This window comes from Mandrillus leucophaeus, unplaced genomic scaffold, assembly GCF_000951045.1.
Source record: "Mandrillus leucophaeus isolate KB7577 unplaced genomic scaffold, Mleu.le_1.0 Scaffold284, whole genome shotgun sequence".
Lineage (NCBI taxonomy): Eukaryota > Metazoa > Chordata > Mammalia > Primates > Cercopithecidae > Mandrillus > Mandrillus leucophaeus.
The window spans coordinates 1,883,643-1,904,568 of record NW_012102965.1 but is presented as its reverse complement, the minus strand read 5'-3'; the positions used below and the strand labels follow the sequence as shown (position 1 = coordinate 1,904,568).

Genomic DNA, 20,926 nt, shown 5'->3' with positions numbered 1-20,926 from the left:
ATCCACCTGCCTCCGTCTCCCAAAGTGCTGAGATTACAGGCATGAGTCACCATGCCCGGCCTTTGAAACACTTCTTAATAAAAAGGTTAAAAATAAGATATAGCCTAATGTTCTGAAGGAAATATTTTTCTGGGATATTCATTCACATTTAATATCCATGAAAGGATTGAGTATACATATTTTAGTTTATTCACAAAACAAATTTAAATATATAGCCAAACCATTTTTAGCTGCTTGAAGATTTAAGCAATAAACTGTGATTACTTAGCAAATATAAAGTATTGTAATGTCATAATAATAATAGTTATTTAAAAAAACACTGTAGGGCATTGAAAAAAGCAAACGTGTGTTAAAGGAAGGGAAGTCAAATGATACCACTGGCTATTAACATCATATAACAACAGACAATCAGATATTTGGAGCCTCCTGATGGAAGTGTATGTTACCACCTATGAAGTATTGTTGTAGCAGCAGGAAGAGGAAAACAAGTACATATATAATTTACGGCTGTGGCAGAAAATTAGAGACAGCAGAGTAGAAGCTCAAGTCCAGAGGCATTATCATGTTTAATCTGCACATCTTTTTGAAACATAAAAATTAGTTGTTGTTTTGTTTTACTAATTTTACCCCGTTTTAGAGAGGAGTAAATTTAATGAATAAATGATATGTCTGTGACCACCTGACTAACACATTCAAGAACCCAGAACCTACCAAGCCTTCTGGCTTCATATGATAGAACATGCTCTCCATGTTATAGAGTGAGGCTCAATGTCATCAAGAAAGAGCCAATCCAATAAGATAGACGTGAGAAAGGATACGTATTCAGCAGAAGATTCAGACCTTAAAAGCATCTTTCAAAGCAGTTCATGCATCTTTCAAAAGCATCTTACAATTGCAGTTATCTTCTCTGGCAAGAGAAGAGTGTAAGTATAATATTCTGTTGATTTAGTGAAGATTCATGTATTTCTGAGATCAAAAAGAGCTGCTGATGATATTGGCATTCTCTTATACAATGGAGGCATTTTACCCGCTCTCTCTCCAGAAGGGCAGTCATCCCAATGTCACCAAAGTGGGTCAACGGAGGCCTTGCTGACTTAAGACAGAGTTCTTTTAGAAACTTCTGTGGATCTACTTGAATACATGGCCAAATCAATGGCTAATATACAGGGCAGGCTTCAGCTTCATAGATGTATGACCTACATAGTCACACAAAGGTCTGCTCTCAGAAGAGCCCTGCACTTGTTTTAATGCTCTGCTGTCACCATTTTTAAATACCTAAAATTTTATTTTTGAGCTTGAGTTTTGTAAATAAAGTCTGTTGGGACAATCGCACATTCACATGAGCAGCACCGATAGGCCAGGAAGCAGTGTGCACACGCACAGGTCTGAATCAGTGGCTGCAGCAGAGGGTGTGGGTGCCAAGCAAATAGGCCTGTGGCCTGGTGCTCAAAAGCATGCATCAGAGCAATTTGAGATATCACAGAGTCTCAAGGCAGCCAGGCCAGCACTTGAGTGCATGTTGGCAAAAGCAATGGCAGCAATAGCAGCAGAAGCAACATGACAGCAAAAGTAATAGGGACAGCTACATCAGTGATGGCCTCAGGAGAAAGAAGAGGCTCTGCATGGGGACAGTTCTAGAACCTACCATGGGAGGCTGGTCCCTAGCACCTGTCCCTGTGGTATTTGCACATATAATAAGGAAAGAAACTATTGGCACTCATGCAGAAAACTTTTTTAGTAGAATATTACAAAATAAAAGCAAACACACAGACATGCAATAAAACATGTCAAGGAGTTATTAGAATTATTCAGAGAGTTTAAAATCTACAGTTTTGAAAACTGCTATAATATTGCAAATCAAATATCCATAAGTTTAGGAATTGAAATTAAAGATGATTGCATGTGACAGAAAATAATACTTTTCTAAGCTTGAATAAAGCTTATAAAGCTTTGAATAAATGAAGTATGAACAAGAAAGACCATTTTTAATTTTATTTTTTCTTTGTAATGGAACATACAACAATAGAATGCATATAAGCAGGTGTTTTATACAAAATATAAAGCCACTTTTGGATTATTGCACAACCTCCAGAAGTTACCAAAATTGTTAGAGGACACATTAAAATGAATGTTGAATAAATTTACATTTAAAATTAAATTCACAGAGGAAGCTGGTTTTTAGAAAGAGTTAAATCTTTTTAGAAACTTGTTCTATAAGAATCATCAGCTCAAACGGTTATATTTTGAAATGATTTATCAGAAATTTATCTAAATGTTATCACAGCCTATAAATATTCTTATAAACTTCAGTGAAAGATGCATGAGCAGGAAGATTCTTCTCAAATTAAAAATTGCTAAAAATTATGTATGATCTTGCATTTCCCAAGAGCAACTCACATCACTTTCAGTTTGATCAATTAAAAATGAAATTATAATGAGTATAAATTTTGATGATCTAGTAAATTAATTTGCAGAAAAGTGAGCCAGAAAAATCTTATGATCAATCAAGATATTATTGTTATTTTATTATATAAAATTGTGACATCAAAAATATTTTCTTAGGATTCATTGCTATTCACTTAGTTTTTGTTGCTATTCATGTATTGCTATTACCCCATCACATTTTATAAGTAATAAAATATTTTTAAAGGGAAGACTTTTTATATATTAGTAACTTTCAGAGGACATTTTTCTGACATTTTGACAAGGAATCCCACATTTGTTTTTTTGTACTGGGTCCTGCAAATTATGTAGGTCACCCTGCCAATATGATTTGAGGAAGAAAAATTTCTGAAGCTGGTGTTAGCAGTTGCCCACAGCAATTACAGAAGAACCTCAGTTTTGCTCCTGTGGGACTTTGGTTTTGGACAAACTAACTTTCCAATAAGGAGTGAATGAATTATTGTTACTGCATTGATTTAGTATTAAGCATTTTATTTCTGAAAATTCAAGTAAACTATTTGCAATTGTAATATTCTTTGAACATTAGAAGAATAGCAGAACTTGTTTGTCCCATTGGCAATTATTTTTAGCACACATTCTAAGTATGTTATTTGTGAGGTGTTGAAGGTATATGGGTAAATAAGAATATAATTTCTGTTCTAAGAAGTCCAATAAGGTAGATAATATGAAAAATAGTAAATTATAATACAGTATTTTAAGCACTTTTCTACAGAAATATGTACAAGGTATAGATTATAGAGGTATCAGAAAGCACACTTTGCTTTCTGATAATAGGATAGCTGGAGAGGTTTCTGACTTCTTGTTGCATAAATATCTAGGCTGATACTGACTTGCATTCTCATTATAATTCATATATATTTTATTTTCCAATTATTGCAACAGTAGCATACTTTTAAAAATAAGAATGATTGATTTGAATGCAACAGTAGAGAGTATCTTTGCAAAAAAGCAGTCTTTTACAATGAGATTATAGCTAACTTTCCTGATTTGTAGTTTCATTGAAGAATAGCTTATTCCGTTTTTTGCTTATTTTTATTATTTTCCATTAATTTTACTTTTTAAGTGAAGACACTCCTAAATAGCCACATATGGATTAATTTTATTTTAGAATCGTGAAAAATGGAAGACAGTAGCACAGACACAGAAAAAGAAGAGGAAGAGGAGAAAGATGAAAAGGATCAAGAGCCCATTTATGCCATAGTGCCCACAATTAACATTCAAGATGAGCGGTTTGTTGATTTATCTGAAACTCCAGCTTTCATTTTTCTGCATGAGGTATATTTTTCTTTATATGTTACTACAGTAAAACCCAACTCAACATGTACTTAAAAATTCAAATGAAGCCAATATCATTATCTAAATTCTTTATTACATATATCCTGTAGGTGATATTTACAACTTGATACACTAAAACAAAATGGTCCCTGCCTTTACTTCCAAAAATTTATCAGGTAATTCTGAGCCAATGCAGTAGTGTAGGTTCTGATACTTTCGTAGCATAAGTATTAGCATATATATTCAGTCAGTTACATACATTTCTTGGGTTGGTACATGAAATGAAGATTTCTTTTATTATTGCATATACTACATTTACTTCCATACAATGAAAAGATCTTGTCATATGATAGAAAGAATATATATTTACCTAACTAACTATAGTTACTGCAATGGAGCACTGAAATCTGCTGTTTTCTATCAGCAAATAAGCAAAAAGGGGAATATGATGAATTATATATTCTCATTATGTGAACTTTAAAAAGCAAGATGAACATTTAGGAAATATCCATATATGGGGAGGGTTTGTTTTTTTTTTTAAGTAATGGCTGACTACATATTCAACTGTTACCTGGTCATGCCTGACAGCTATACTTTAGAAAATGATTTAAAGGACATTGGAATTTCAGATGACAAACTTTATATAACTGAATAAAACATTCTAAGAAATTTGATAGTCATAGTAAAAAATAAGTTTAAAAAGTCTTAAAGCAAAAACAGAATTTATTCAAAACCGAGAAGCAAAACCAAATTGGAACAGAATGCAATAAAAAAGTAATTTTTAAAATAATAGTGTTATGGCCCGTAATCCATAACACTATTATTTTAAAATAATCCCACTATTTATTATTTTAAAATAATAGTGCTGTAATCCCAGCACTTTGGGAGCCTGAGGCGGGTGGATCACGAGGTCAGGAGATCGAGACCATCCTGGCTAACACAGTGAAACCCCGTCTCTAGTAAAAATACAAAAAATTTGCCAGGCTGGGTGGCTGGCGCCTGTAGTCCCAGCTACTTAGTAGGCTGAGGCAGGAGAATGGGGTGAACCTGGGAGGCAGAGCTTGCAGTGAGCCGAAATAGCACCACCGCACTCCAGCCTGAGTGACAGAACAAGACTCCATCTCAAAAAAAAAAGAAAAGAAAAAATAGTGTTATATATGTGTGTACAGGATCTAAATTACTAAATTGTTCACTTTTTCTACAGTTTTGACTTTTTCTTTTATTTTGACATAATTTCAGATATACAGGACAGTTGCAAGAATAGTGCAAAGAATTTCCATAGTTCCTTTGGAACTTAAACCCAGATTTCTCAGATGTTAACATCTTACCACATTTGCTTTATCCTTTTCTTTCTATCTTCTTGTTCTCTCAACCTCTCTCTTTCTGTCTCTCTGAAGACACGATGCCCCTTTACACCTAAATGCATCACTGTGTTTCCTAAAAATATATTCATTCTCTTAATCATAATACAATAATATCAGGAAATTAACACTGATATAATACCATTTTCTAATCTACATAACTTATTCAGGTCTTGCCAGTTGTCCCAATAATGTTCTTTATAGCAAAAGAAAATTACAGATTATGTATTGCATTCAGTAGTCATCTCTTTAGTCTCCTTTAATCTGAAACAATTCTTCAGGATTTCTTTAGTTTTCATGATATTGACACTTTGAAGAGAAGAGGTTGTTTATTTTGTGATTTTTTTTTTCAATTTGGATTTTTCCCATTTTCTCATTATTAGATTCAAGTTATGTATTTTTGGTGAAAATATAAAGACACAATGTTGTATTCTTCTCAAGTGTCTTCTACCGGGAACACATGATGTGCCTTGTCCCACTGCTAGACTTGTTCATCTTGATCACTTGGTTAAGGTGGTGACTTCCAGATTTCTCTTTTATTTATTTATTTTTCTGTTTGAAATTAATAAGCACCTTAAGAAGAGATACTCTGAGACTATGTAGTTGTCTTACTCCTCTTAACATTTTCACCTACTAGCTTGGGATTTATTGGTGATACTTACCCAAATCAACTTTTGTTATGATGATTGTCAAATGGTGATTTTCTGATTCCATCATTTCTTCTATATTTGTTAGGTGGCTTTCTACTATGAGGAAGAACTTTCTCTTCTTTCCTTATTTTTTCATCTGTTTATCAGTGTGGACTTATGGTTTCTCACTGTCATTCCTTTTCATGCTCTGATTGTCCCACATTTGACCAGTGTACACCCTTCAGGTAGGCTTACTTGTCCTTCTGATATGCTCCTGTGATTCCTTCTGCACTTCCTTTCTGGCACAAGAATGTGTTCTGGGCTCATCTTGTATTTTCTTTGCTCTAGTCATTTCTTTGAGGATCCCTAGTTCCTTTTACTGGAGAATGATATTTGGAAACTAAGATATTAATGCTGAGTATGGTCATTGCTCCTAGAATGTCATAGCTTCTAGCCCCTGTCAGTGGACAGAGCTAGAAAATAGATTTATGAATATTTATATCCACACAAATTTAAATCTATTTCTACATCTATCTTTATATATTTTTAAATCTTACTTTTGAGATACAGGGCATACGTGTGCAGGTTTGGTACATGGGCATATTGCATTCAGGTGGTAAGCATAGTACCCGGTAGGTAGTTTTTCAACCCATACTCCCCTTCCTCCCTCCACTCTCTAGTAGTCTGCAGTGTCTGTTATTCTCATGTTTATATCCATGTGTGCTCAATGTATAGCTCCTACTTATAAATGAGAATATGTAGTGTCTGGTTTTCTTTTCCTGCATTAATTCACTCAGGATTATGGTCTCCAGCTCCTTCTATGTCTCTGTGAAGGACATGATTTCATCCTCCTATATGGTTGCATAGTATCTGTGGTATATATATATAAAAAACACACTTTCTTTATCCAATCCACCACTGATGGGCAGCTAGATTAATTCCATATCTTTGTTATTAATAGTGTGGTGATGAATGAATGTATGAGTGCATGTGTCTTTTTGGTATTATGATCTATTTTCCTTTGGTTTTATACCCAGTAATGGGATTGCTGGGTTGAATGGTAGCTCTAAGTTATTTGAGAAATCTCCAAACTGCTTTCCACAGTGGCTGAACTAAACTAAAGAGCCTCTTCACAGTAAAAGAAACTATCAACAGAGTAAACAGACTATAGAATGGGAGAAAACATTTGCAGACTATGCATCTGACAAAGGTCTGATATCTGGAATCTATAAGGAACTTAGACAAATCAACAAGCAAAAAACAAATAACCGCATTTAAAAAAAGGACAAAGGACATGGATAGACATTTCTTAAAAGAAGACATATATGTGGCCAACAAAAGTAGGAAAAAATGCTCAGCATCACTATCAGAGAAACACAAGTCAAAACCACAATGAGATATTATCTCACACCAGTCAAAATGGCTATTATTAAAAAGTCAAAAACAACGGATGCTGGCAAGGCTATGGAGAAAAAGAAATGCTTATCTTTATATTTTTAAAACCATGATTTCCTTCCTCTAATCTTAATATTTCAAGTGAAGGGTTCACATTTCTGTTAAAATCCATCATATGTCCAACTTTGCATTAGGATTTCTACTTCACCACTACCTTTAATAATCAAATCAAAAATAAGGCTAAACTTGTGTCATAAATTTGTTTGATACAGCAGTAGCTACCAAAGACATTGAATCAACATACACTTATGATATAAACTCATGCATTCTTAGGTCTGACTTAAGTTGTTTGAAACCCAATCATACCCAATCTTTGTACTAGTTAAAATAACTCATCCCCACGTGGTTGAGATATAGCCCACTTGTTTCTCATCCTGCTAATCCCAAACCCAAAACACCCCACAGCTGCTAACCATAATAAACTTAATGGTCAACACCAGAGTCATATAAATAAGTTTCCCCCTTCTGGCGTGTTTTCCTTAAATCAGCCAATCCACAACTCCTGTGAGAAGACCAGAGTGATAATACCCATATACCTTAATAAAGGTGAGGTTCCACAGCTGCTCTCTCACTCCCCACCCACTGCTGAGCTCCCTGCCACCTCCAGACTTATCTGCGCTCCCCATCAGCACCCCTAAGCTGTCAGATCTGTAAGTAATAAATTTCTTCTGTTTCATGCGTTTGATTTCACCTTTTCATTGTTGTCATTGTGTCTCACATGACTGACACACAGGAACCTGACGCCCTGTCCATCAGGGCTCTTCTAAAGAGCAGCTATCTTGGCTTATGGCCACTCTTCATAGAGAGACCTTAAGACCAATTTATAAAGCCATAACAGTAAAAATCACAACAACTTGAGTTTATTTGTAGCAAAAGTTATGCTAATAGTAAAAATTATCTTCAAGGTTTTCTAAGCTAAAGATAAAGGTTTGTTTTGCAAAATTAACTTAGGATAACTTCTCATGCATATTGATCCTCAATCTAACAATTTAATAAATATTTCAAGAATCTCTCAATATACATGGATGCACAAATTATAGTTATTAATTGCTGGGTATAACAGGCCTCTGATAATTATATCCAAGAGCTTTCAATAATAGTTTCAAACTACCCTTTTGGGTAGTATCAATATCAGCAATTTTACTGCCTGAGAACTCCTCAAACAAGCGATAAATTGCAAACTTTGGGAATATTCAGAATTATTGGCTTCAGAAAACTTTATTTCCATAACACCACCACTAAGATATTGTTCTTAATTGGCATCTGTAGCTTTATAATCCTTTTAGGATTCTTCGAAAATCCATGGGTCTCACAAGTTTTTAACCTACTGTGTGTAACCTACTTTGTCTTCCTTCAGTTGTCTTTGTCCTCTAACCTACTTTGTCTTCCTTCAGTTGTCTAAACAGAAACTGTATCTGCAAAAATGGCAAAAATGCAGATGACGACTGAAGGAAAGCAGTCAGAAATCCACTTCCAAGGGTCCAGGTGCTTGGCATAACATTGGAAAACGCAGAAGCTGCTTACAGCATTCGTTACTAATGCTATTTGCACAGTTGGCCCAGGCCTGCCAAGTTGCCATGCATGGGTGTCATGCTCTCGTCTCATATTGCCTGAAGAATGTGTTCAGTAAGACAGTCACAGGCCTCTGCAATTTATACCCAAACTACTTTTACAATGTAGTCATTCACTTAGATTCTCGGGATCTACTCTTTGTTGTTCCCCTCATCAGGGACTGTCCCACATTTAGAAAGAATAACTTCAGATGTCTAAGGAAACTGGCATAAATTCAAAATACATGATGTAAGATCATGGCTATCCACCAATCTGCCTAGTCACATTGCCTCCATTGCTTTTAAAGCTATGCCATTCATACTAAAACACCAAACAAAATGCTTGCATAGACTGCACTTTGCAACCCCTGAGTCTGTTGCTAACCTTTGAGATCCTGGCTCAAATCTCATGTCCTTCAAGGAACTGCCTGAGTAGCCAGCTCACAGGGGTTTCTCCAACCTCTCAACTCTTCCCACATCACTTGGGGCTTAGTTATTAACAGATATTTATTGACTAATCGTCATAAAATATTTTGCATAGAAAATGTAGAGTCCCATTGAGAATACATGGACACAGAGAGGGGAACAACACACACCAGGGCCTGTTGGGGGGTTGGGGGCTTAGGGGAGGGAAATTAGAGGGTAGGTCAATAAGTGCAGCAAACCACCATGGCACACATAGACCTATGGAACAAACCTGCATGTTCTGCACACGTATCCCTTTATTTTTAAGAAGAAAAAGAAAATTTTAGAGTTCCCCACTGACATTATGATCACATTAAGCAGTAAGACCTAACAGGGCAGGAACTACACTGTGTTAATTCACTCCTTGGGATGAATGTTCAAAGTGATGCTTGGGGCTGGGCGCAGTGGCTCATGCCTGTAATCCAGCACTTTGGGAGGCCGAGGTGAGCAAATCACCTGAGGTCAGGAGTTCCAGACCAGCCTGGCCAACATTGGCGAAACCCCGTCTCTATTACAAATACAAAAATTAGCCAGGTGTGGTGGTGCATGCCTGTAATCCCAGCTACTCAGGAGGCTGAGGCAGGAGAATTGCTTGAACCTGGGAGGCGGAGGTTGCAGTGAGCCGGGATCACATCATTGCACTCCAGCCTAGACAACAAGAGTGAAACTATGTCTCAAAAAAAAAAAAAAAAAAGGGTGATTAAGTGATGCTTGGAAACCAAGCCACACAACTCCCATCAATGGGCTGTGTGGGTTAATGTGGGACACCTGCTTCCCAAATTGGCCAGTGCTGCCTAACTATGAGGGCTGGTACTCGAGACGTTTTTTGTCCTACTGAGTATTTAATCCTGTCCCATTTTCTTTATATTGTTAATTTTTTTGTTACGGTATAACATATAGAGTAAACCTCACAAATATTAAGTGTACAGGCCAGGTTTATTTTTTATTTTTATTTTTTTTTTGAGACGGAGGCTTGCTCTGTTGCCCAGGTTGGAGCGCAGTGGCGCTATCTCGGCTCACTGCAAACTCCGCCTCCCGGGTTCACGCCATTCTCCTGCCTCAGCCTCCCGAGTAGCTGGGACTACAGGCGCCCGCCTCCACGCCCGGCTAATTTTTTGTATTTTTAGTAGAGACGGGGTTTCACTGTGTTAGCCAGGATGGTCTCGATCTCCTGACCTCGTAATCCGCCCGCCTCGGCCTCCCGAAGTGCTGAGATTACAGGCGTGAGCCACGGCGCCTGGCCAGATCAGGTTTTTCACATTTGCCTATAACCAGCATGTCCATAACTGAATTTATCATTCTTCTCCCAATCATCTGCGTTCTTTGTCAGTTTGAGAGTTAAATATCTCCTTTAAATATGTATCTCATTGATTTAACTCTTCTCCCACCATATTCTCAGTCTGATCAGGATCTACTTCCAGGAACCTGAGGTCTCCTTTGAGACCTTCCCGGTCGTTGCTCCCACCCAAGATAACCACTATATTGGCTTATATATTAGTTTGTCTCTTCTTGAACATCATATAAATGGAGTCATACAGTATGTTTTTCTTTGTGTCTGGCTGTTTTTGCTCACTTTTATAGTTGTGAGGTTCATTAATAGCATTATGTGTGGCAGTAATTCCATTCTTTTTTTATTGCTTCTTAGTGTCCTGATGATATAGGACAGTCAAGCCCCCAAATTGAGGCTTAGCTTGGGAGGATTATTGGTTCTTGGCTTCAACCATGTAGAATTCAAGGGCAAGCTGGTGGTGTTAAACAGCAGCTTTTATTGAAGTGGCAGTGAACTGCAGCAGCAGAGGTTCTGATCCTTGTGGAGCAGGGCTACCCCATAGGCAGTGTACCTGGAATAGCAGCTCAGAGGCAGTTCTGCACTCATATTTATATCCACTTTTAATTAGATGCAAATGAAGGACTGGTTTATGCAGAAATCTCTAGAATGAGGGTGGTAACTTGCAGGTTGTCGAGTTGATGCCATGGAAAGGGGCAGTAACTTCCCGGTGTTACCATGGCAATGGTAAACCGACATGGCACACTGGTGAATGTGTCTAATGGGGGAGGTGCTTCTGCCTCAGACCTGTTTTAGCTAGTCCTCAATTTGGTGCGACGTCCAAGCCCCGCCTCCGAAGTCGAGTTCTGCCTCCTACCTCACTACTGTGTAAATATACCCTAATTTGTTGATTCATTCTATTTTGTTCACAAAAGTATTATTTCCTGTTTTGAAGATTATGAATAAGATTCTGTGATCATTCTTATGCATGCCTTGTACTTAAGAATGAACTTGTCTTGGGTGTATACGCAGGAGTGGGGTTACTATGTCATAGTTTAGGTTTGTATGCAACTTTAGTAAAGACCTTCAATCAGTTTTTCCAAAGAGGTTGAACCAGCATACACTCGGATGGGTATTATGTTAGATGCTCTCACACGTCCAGGGTTAATATAAGTGATAGCTTTCATGGTATTCTCTAGTTAGGATTTCTACTTCTATCTGTATGTGCTTATGTAAAGCAGCACTGATTTATAAATGTGACCTCAGTTGTCATGGGTCAGTGTGTCAGATGTTGAACTTTTCCAAGACTTGGAGGCTGTAAAATCATTTTTGTCTTAATGCTATGAGTCAAAATCAAAACATTATATTATTTCGCCTAAGCGAAATAATTGGCTCTTTGCTTTTTACCAAGAACCAGGCATTTCCTCCCTTCATTTCCTGAAAATAATTCTTGTGCCAATCATTGTTAAGTAAGTCTTTGACCTGACTTAGCCAAGGGGTGGAGAAAAGAGGCATAGGAGCATTGCATTTGGGAGGCATAAAAGGGAGAGCCAACATTGTAGGGAAACACCAAGAAAGTATGAATCAAAATAGAATACGAAACTAAAAGTAGAGTGTGGAGGTATACAGATCATCATGGGCAGTGACGAAGATGGATTAAGTTTGTTGATATATAACCTTTTCACGAAAACATGTTATATATAAAACTATGAACTGTTGCACTTCTTACAAAATATGTAATGGGAGCATTTGTGTCCAAGTTTCAGTTGCATATCAGATTTGATGAGTATTAAGATGTCAAGAACCTTGTGAACAACAATTTTGGACATTAAGTCTTAATCTATTTAAAAGATAAAAGATACAGCATTCACTATGTGCCAGGCACTGTGCTAGATGTTTATAATTATTATTGCTAAAGCTACTGAAATTAAATTCATCCCTTCAACTCCTCCTTGGTTTTGAGCACCTTCTGTGTGCTGGATTGTGTTAGATACCATGAGAATTTATGGACATAAAGCATAAAAAGGTTCCTATTCTTTAGAAGCATTATTTGTGAACAAGAAGATTGAAATATTAAATGTCAACAAAAGACATATGATTGTGGACCCAGAAGATACAAGTAGTGTTACCAGAAGCTTGATCGCTGTGGGATGAGATGGTCTAGAAAGATTTTTAGGGCAGTAAGACATGAAAGGGGATATTTTATCCGCATACACAGGGTCCACTATGAATCTGGTTTTTTTTGTCCATACCCATATATGCACATACTTGGAATATCTTCATGTAGATGACCCCAAAGTACCTCAAACTAAACATACTCACAACTAAATCCATTATCCTTCTCCCAAACCTAACTCTGCTCCTCAGTTCTGTCAGTTGGTCCTCTGTTAATAATCTCCTGAATTTGTGTTTCTTCATTCCTACCACCTCACCAGTTAGAATGCCATTTCGTGATGAAGATGTGAAGAGAGACTGCACAGTGGCAGTGGCAATGAGGAAAAAGGAGTGAATACATTTAGGAGAGATATTAGGGAAGTATAAAAGACTTAGTGTCTTTTAGACTTATATAGACTTAGTGTCTATACACTTAGTGTCTGAGTGGATGTGGTGGGTGAGAAAAAGAATCTAAATTGATGCTTAGCATTCTGATTTAGGAAATCAGCCAAATTATGGCACCATACATGAGAGTTCAGAAGAAGCAACAGGTCTGAAGGGAATGTCCAGTACGTGGATCTGAGCTTATGGGGCACGTCTCTGGCTACAGGTGTAGACACAGTAGGTTCTTGATACAGTATTCAGAATGCTTTCTGAAAGACTTGCAGCTTGATACCTATGTATATTTAACAACACAGTCTACTACTGTATTTTAAAAAAGATGCTGCAGTTGTTTACCTAATTTCATACTTGTAAAATTATCTTTTTTACAAGGATATTCACATTTTCAAAAGATGCTTTATTTTCTATATATTTTGTTCTCTTAAGGCTGGTACTAGATAAATAAATGCTGGATTTTTAAAATAATTGTTTTTGAGTTAAGGTCTGTCTCTGTTGCCCAGACTGAAGTGCAGTGACACAATCTCAGCTCACTGCAACCTCTACCTTCTGGGCTCAAGCAATCCTCCCACCTCAGCCTCTGGAGTAGCTGGTACCACAGGCACACAACACCAGGCCTGGCTAATTTTCATATTTTATGTAGAGATAGGGTTTCACCATGTTGTCCAGGCTGGTCTCAAACTCCTAGGCTCAAGTGATCTACCCACCTTGGCCTCTCAAAATGCTGGGATTACAGGTGTGAACCCCTGCACCTGGCCTAAAGTTTTAATTACTGAAAGTATTGGTGCTCTGCTGATGCTGCTAAAGCTTAATTTATTTTGTAGGTTGGACTTTCTATAGAGTTACTAATGAGCTTCTTGAGATAATCCCTAATGATATTTCAAAAATTTTTTAAGGAATTAAATATTTTCTATTTTTTTATACCTTATTTAACTGGTTACAAAGATGAAAAGATAAGAACCCCACCCTCAAGGAGCTTACGAAGTAGTTTCAAGTATGTAAATTTACTTTTCAGAATGATTTTGTAATAGGAGTTTTGAGATATTGCTATTTCCATCTTAAAGATTCTGGAAGATTGAGACTGCCCTGGGTTACACATCTGGGTGGAATTTGGAACCCAATCTTCCATTTCCTGCTTTAGCACACATTTCACTTGACATTGTTCACTTGACATTCACACATTTAAACACTGCTATTTTAGGCTTTACAATTTGACTTTTAAAGTAGACTGTGTATGAAAACAAAGATAAATATGTAACACTCTGTTTAAATATTTCTAGTATGTTTCCCATCCTCTCCTTAGTTATCTCCCCTCACTAACAGCTGTACTTATAGGCTGTGCTTTAAAAAATGACTAAGTTTATTTTATAAACCTTCCTGCAAATCTTGCTATTATTGGCATGTTTTCACTTTTCCTTCAGACATCCAGGCACCCTTGCAAGAATAATTTTTCAAGATTTTCTTTGGCTGTCAAGAATCTTTAAAGAGACGGATAGTTTATTGAACAGTACAGATAAGTTCTATTGTTTCCATATTTTTGTTATTATTGTTTTTACTCTGACAGTGGGGTGGAAATTTAAAAATCTTTCCAGTATGGAAGAAGACCTTGTAATGCACTTAAATATTTGAGATACCAACATACCTTAAATCCATTTACAAAGATTTAATATTGATGCTAAGATTATAAGAATACAGGCCATATTCCATTTTCCTAAGTAGACTAATACCCCTCAATTCAGTTAAATTGTACACTGCAGAAGCAGTCAGGGTAAGAGGAAAGAAGGCACTGTGTTAGGGTGTCCTTCTCTTGGCACCTTTAAAATGATAAACGTGGAGATTGATTTTGGCCAGGAATCTGGGGTATTGTCAGAACAACTCTATTTGAACAAGCTGTGCTTAGCGGTAAGAGGGAGTCAGAAGGGTGCTGAAAATCGGGCACAGAGAAGAAGAAAGATAAAGAAAAATTGGTCCTTTACCTCCTCACATACAATCTGTGAGATTATCTTCCTTTACTCATTCTGAAAAATCTTTCCTGAGCGTCTACAATATGCCTGACCCAAAGCTAGGAATGGGAGGAAAACGCAGCAGTGGCCCTACCCTCAGTGGCCCATCTGTCCCTCTGTTTGTGTGGTTTATTTGCCTCTCTTCTCCTTTATCCTTTTCTAGTTCTTTACTGACATAATGAGATCCTAGTTTGTATGTGTATGTGCATATGTGTTTAATTATATAGTTAATACAGTTTTAATCACCTCTTTATTTTTCATTGTTTACCACTGTTGTAGCAACTTGATTAAATATTAAAAATAATAATCTAAACTTTGATACTGGCTTTTTAAATAGTCACTGACCAGATGTTGCTCTTCAAAATAAGTATTAGGAGAAATAATAGTATTTTTTCCTTTGAGAGAAGGTTGGCTTCGGAAAGCTCGTGGCTCTTAGTAGTGAATGTGCATCTTGCAAAACAGTGCCTTTAGTAATGCGATCACTATTTTAATACATTGGGGACTAAAGATGGAAGCTTAAGGATTAAAATAAAACACCTTTTTCAACAAAAAGAAGTATTAATATATAGGTAGACAGAGAGGGTACTGTTGTCTGTTGGGTAGATTCCTTGGCAAATAAACAGAAGGGAGTAGGACTGGGAATTTGTCCATCTGGTAACCAGACTTACAGGTAAATCAGTTAAATGAGTTAGCAGTAGTCAACCCAGAAAAGTTAGCTAAGACAAGGCAATTACTAAAGTTTTCATTAGGCAAGCAAGATTAGGTTCTCAATGGTCAAGCAGTGAGATGCAAGCCAGACTAGGAAGTTAAGGAAGAGAGTATCAGGGAATCATAATAAAATTGTAATAAAATTCATTCAGCCATGGGGCTAGTTTTATTTATATAAAGCTATTTTAATATATAAAATATATACATAGTACAAAATCCAGAAGGTGCAGAATAGTAAACAGTGAAAAGTCAGCCTTCCACCCCATTCTACGATCTAAACTGCCCCTCCCAAAAGGCAACCATAATTAGCAATCTTTTATATAGCCTTATAGAACATCTATGCATAAAGAAGTGGTAGTATAATATACACACTTTTTTTCACATATATATACAATTTTTATTTTTTTTCATTGCATAGTATTTCAAGGCATGAATGGAACATACTTTTTAAAACTAGTTCCTTATGAGACATTTAGGTCATTTCCAATCGTCTGCTATTACAGATAATGATAGAGTGACTAACTTTATACATGCATCATTTTATACTGGAGTAATCATGTTAAAAGGCCAAATTCCTAATAGTGGGATTGCTGGGTCAGTGGATTTGCTCATTCAAAAAAACCTTTGTGATAAAATTATACTATTTTAACTGTTTTTAAGTGTACCATTTGTGTTAAGTATATTCACATTGTTGTTCAGCTAATCTCTAGAACTTTTTCATATGCAAAACTGAAATTCTACACCCATTAAACAACTCCCCAGTTCCCCTTTTCTCCTACTTTGTTTCCATGAATGTGTCTACTTTAGATATACCTCCTGTAAGGAGAATCATACAGTATTTGTTTTTTTTATGAATGGCTTATTTCACTTAGCATAATGTCATCAAGGTTCATTCATGTTGTAGCCTGTGTCAGAATTCCTCTCCTAAGATGGAATAATAATTCATTGTGTGTGTATACATATATATACACATACCATATGGATACAATATACAATATATATGCACCCATATATATGTACCATATATATGTACCACCATACACAGACAACCCCCCCCATATTTTGTTTATCCATTCATCCACTGATGGACACTTGGGTTGCTTCTACCTCTTGGCTATTGTGAATAGTGCTGCTATTATGATAGGCATGCAAATAAGTCTTTAAGATCTTGCTTTAAGATCAGGTATGGTGGCTCACACCTGTAATCCCAACACTTTGGGAGGGTGAGGCGGGTGGATTGCTTGATCTCAGGAGTTCATGACCAGTCTGGGAAACAAAGTGAGACTGCAGCTTTTACAAAAATACAAAAATTAGCTGGATGTAATGGCTCATGCCTGTGGTCCCAGCTACTTGGGAGGCTGAGGTCAGAAGATGGCTTGAGCCTAGGTGGCAGCGGTTGCAGTGAGCAAAGATCATTCCACTGCACTCCAGCCTGGGTGAAAGTGAGACCTTGTCTCAAAAAAAAAAAAAAAAAAAAAAAAATCCTGCTTTTAAAATTTTTGGATATATACCTATAAGTGGAATGGCTGAATGATGGGTTATGGGTTTGTGTATTTAAAAATTTTGTTTTTATTGCCAAGGTACTCTTCATAGAGGTTGTAGCAATTTGTGTTCCTACCAGTAATAAATGAGTGTCTCTTTACTCATACCAGCACTGTGTGCCATCTGACTTTCTGACCATTGTCACTCTGATAAGGAAAAAAAAATGTTATTTCATCATAGTCTTTTAAAATATTTTTATTAAAATAAGTGGAATGGAGTTTTTCATATGTTTACTGTTTAAAATGTATATTAATAGGAAATTTGAGATATAGGAAGGTACACAGATCAGGGGATAATTGTCATTGAAATGATAGTTTATTACTCACAGTTCCTGAAGGAAGGGACACATCATGTCACAGTGGTGAGTAGGGTGTCACATGGGAAAGTGCGGTTGGTCACAAGATATAGGGAGAGGGCTGAATTGTGGGCAAGAGCCTTTACTGTGGTTTTCAAGATAAGGAAGAGATGAGGTGGGGGTAAGCAGGCCTTGGATTGGCTAGTTTGAATACTTTCATTGGGCTTTGGGCCCATTCATAAGGGCTGTTCCTAGTTGTCTGAAACCTGGCACTGGGGTGATAAAGGTCAGTGGGGGTGTAGGTTCTGGATTAGTCAGTTGGCATTTGAAAAGTGTGCCCTCAGGAGGGAGGAGGAGGTGAAGGCAGGTGACTCAGACATAATATAATATCAGGTTTTCCAGAACAAGGTGTATGCAGGCGACGTATGTAGGGCAAATGTTAAAGCAGCAACTATGCTGAAGCAAGAAATGTAGAGCCTTAGTACATGTAGGGTTTTAGTACAAAGACCCACTTGCAATTATTTTTTGTGTGAATTCTGCTCACATTTTTTTTCCATTTTTTCCATTGAGAAATTTAGTTTTTTCTCATACATTCATAGGAACTCGTTATACATTTAGAAAGTAGGCCTTTGTGTACAACACGCACTGCAAAAATCTTCCCGTGAGCTTATTGTATTTTGAGTTTGCTTATGATAGTTTTTCCCCCATGTGGAAATTAATTTTTTTATGTGCTTGAATGTATTGACCTTTTCCTTTGCAGCTTCAGGATTTTGTGACATACCTTAAAGACTTGTTTTTCTGAGGTTATAAATATGTTTCCTGTGTTTTTTCCTAGTATCTTGATGGTTTATGTAATCATATTTTCACCTTTGTTGAAGGTAGTATGTTGGTGCCGGGGAAACAAAAAGGAGATACAAGCAACAAGGTTAGAACCTAATGCCAAGTTATTACCTTCTGAGGCAAAATTTCTTTACCTCTTTTCAGCCTGTACAATCCAGGTGGAGGCAAACAGATACATCTGAGTAGCAAAATACAAAATAGAGAGGCACAAGAATTACCTGACATTAAACCTCAGATTAGGAAGATAGGAATTTTGCTATCTATAAAGGCTACAACTAAGAATGGACAGGCTCAAAATATCTTAGATCTTAATGGTTTGGAAAGAAAAAAACCCTGATCCCTGGGGGGTGGGAGAGTGATTGAGTAAAAATGGGTCTTAGGTCTAGCTTTGTATATTCTAGCTGTGCAAACTTCAAGTCATTTAAGTTCTCTGAACCTCACTTTATACTAGTAAAACATTTTTCAGCTTATAATACTTCAGGAATACCTCACTGCCTACCATGATTGTTTTATCATCTTTTAAAATTGCTTTTATCACTTTTTCCCCGTGGCAGTCTTACACAGAAGCACTATACATAAAATGGATTCGAGGCCAGACGTGGTGGCTCGGGCTTGTAATCCCAGCACTTTGGGAGGCCAAGGCAGGTGGATGGCTTGAGCTCAGGAGTTTGAGACCAGCCTGGGCAGCACAGTGAGACTCCATCTCTACCCAAAACAAACAAACAAAAAACTACCAAAAAAAAAAGAAAAAGAAAAAAAGACTACAGATGGCATGGTGGTGCACACCTGTAGTCTCAGATACTAGGGAGGCCGAGGTGGGATGACTTGAGCCTGGGAGGCAGAGATTGCGTGAGCTGAGATCAGACCTCTGCACTCTAGCCTGGGTGGCAAGGCCAGACCCTGTCTCAAAGTAGAAAAAAATTCGGATGTGGTGGATATAGAGGTGAGGGATGTAAAGTGAAGGCTCCTTGTTCTCCCCTTCACCCTATCATCGCCACCAACCCCACCACTCCCAGGCCCCCCACCTTAAGGAACCACCGGAGAAACCCCTGCTCTGTACAGATAATTCGTGAACTGAATAAAACCGAACCTTCTCCCTCCAACCTTAAAACCCATCTCAACACAGCCTAAAGGAAACGAAGCCTTGGAAAGCAATATGGCTGTGCTGAAGTCTCCTTCAGGAAATGGAGGCATGACTTCCACAGCATATCAAGCAGCAAAACTTCCCCAAATTCCTCATCACAGCAACCTCTCCCACACCTCTTTCTTCCCTCTTTTAAAATCTCCTCAGAAACAGGCCTTCCCACCCTCAGGCTGTGTATTTCTTCTCTGTATCTTTGTCCATCTTCTCCTTGATCTCTTTGGCCATTTCATTATTTTGGAAAGCAGTCTTCAGAGTTCCTTCTACTTTTTCTTCCCACCCAGTATCCCATCATCACCTCATAAGTACAGACACAGAACTGAGCAATTAATAGGTGGCAGAGGGAGACTGTAGATACTCTTGACTTTTTCTCTGCCTTATTATAAGGATTAAGTGTCACCATCTTGACCTCATAGTCAAATCCCTCTACAATCTGATCCATCATTTTTCTCCCGTTCTCCAGCCAAATTAGACGTATTATTGTTTTCTTAACTAGCGCCTGATTTTCCACCCTGCTGATGTCTTTGCTCATCCTGCACCCAGGCCAGGAGTGCTTGCTTTACCGTGTCTGTGCTTCAGAATTCTACCTATCTTTCAAGGATAGCTGAGATCTCATCTTTTCTCCCGAAGCATCTCCCTTCCTGACAAAATGTGATCACTTCTGCTTCTGCATCCTCTCTGCATAGTGCTTGCTCTGACTTCATGTCACTTATTTTCTTTCCTGTTTTTCAAGCTAATTTGTAGTAGCTTTAGGAACACTGAGAGCAGGAAGCACATAGTATTCTTTTTGATGCTCCTTGTGAACTCTTAGCTCACTGTTTTGCATATAGTTATGCTAAGATTTTTCAAAAGAGCAAATATACCTAGTAATTAGTAAAGCCCCTTGCTAAAATAATCACATTACTGCATCACTATTTTAAAGCAAACTTAAGAAATTTATTCTGGATTTCTGAATGTGTTTCCTATATCAAGCCAACCTAAGTTCTCGTGATTTAAATGTTTAGAACCATCATACATCTCTTCCAGTTTTATTTTGCCAGCTGAGCCCTCAAAGGGATATGTGATAGGGAGGCAATGATTTTCAAATATTTTTTGAAAGATAAAAAATACTTTGCTTCAAGTGAAATTAGAAATGAAACCTCATGATACGGAATAAAAGCAGAACTGTTCCAGCTAAATAGTGTTTCACACATTATACATTCTGCTGGCTTCTTTCCCAACCCCTTTCTTCAGTGTTTTGAAAATACGTCTGCAGGAGCTTAGGGCCTCTGGGGACACAGTAGGGTCTTGACTCTAGCAACTCAGAATGTTAAATACCAACCCTGCTTTCATCATGAAAGTATTGGTCTTTCCTATCCAACTTTCATAGTTATCCATGA

The 20,926-nt window shown here is 37.3% G+C and overlaps 1 protein-coding gene across 1 annotated transcript in view; it reads left to right on the top strand.

Moving 5' to 3' along the window:
• The window catches only part of CCDC146 (coiled-coil domain containing 146), a 196,170-nt gene that overhangs the window by 38,364 nt on the left and 136,880 nt on the right, over positions 1-20,926 (top strand). The window contains exon 2 of the mRNA XM_011985461.1: positions 3,572-3,738. Coding sequence (XP_011840851.1) covers positions 3,583-3,738 — 156 coding nt within the window. The 5' untranslated portion in view covers positions 3,572-3,582. The remainder of the gene's footprint in view (positions 1-3,571; positions 3,739-20,926) is intronic.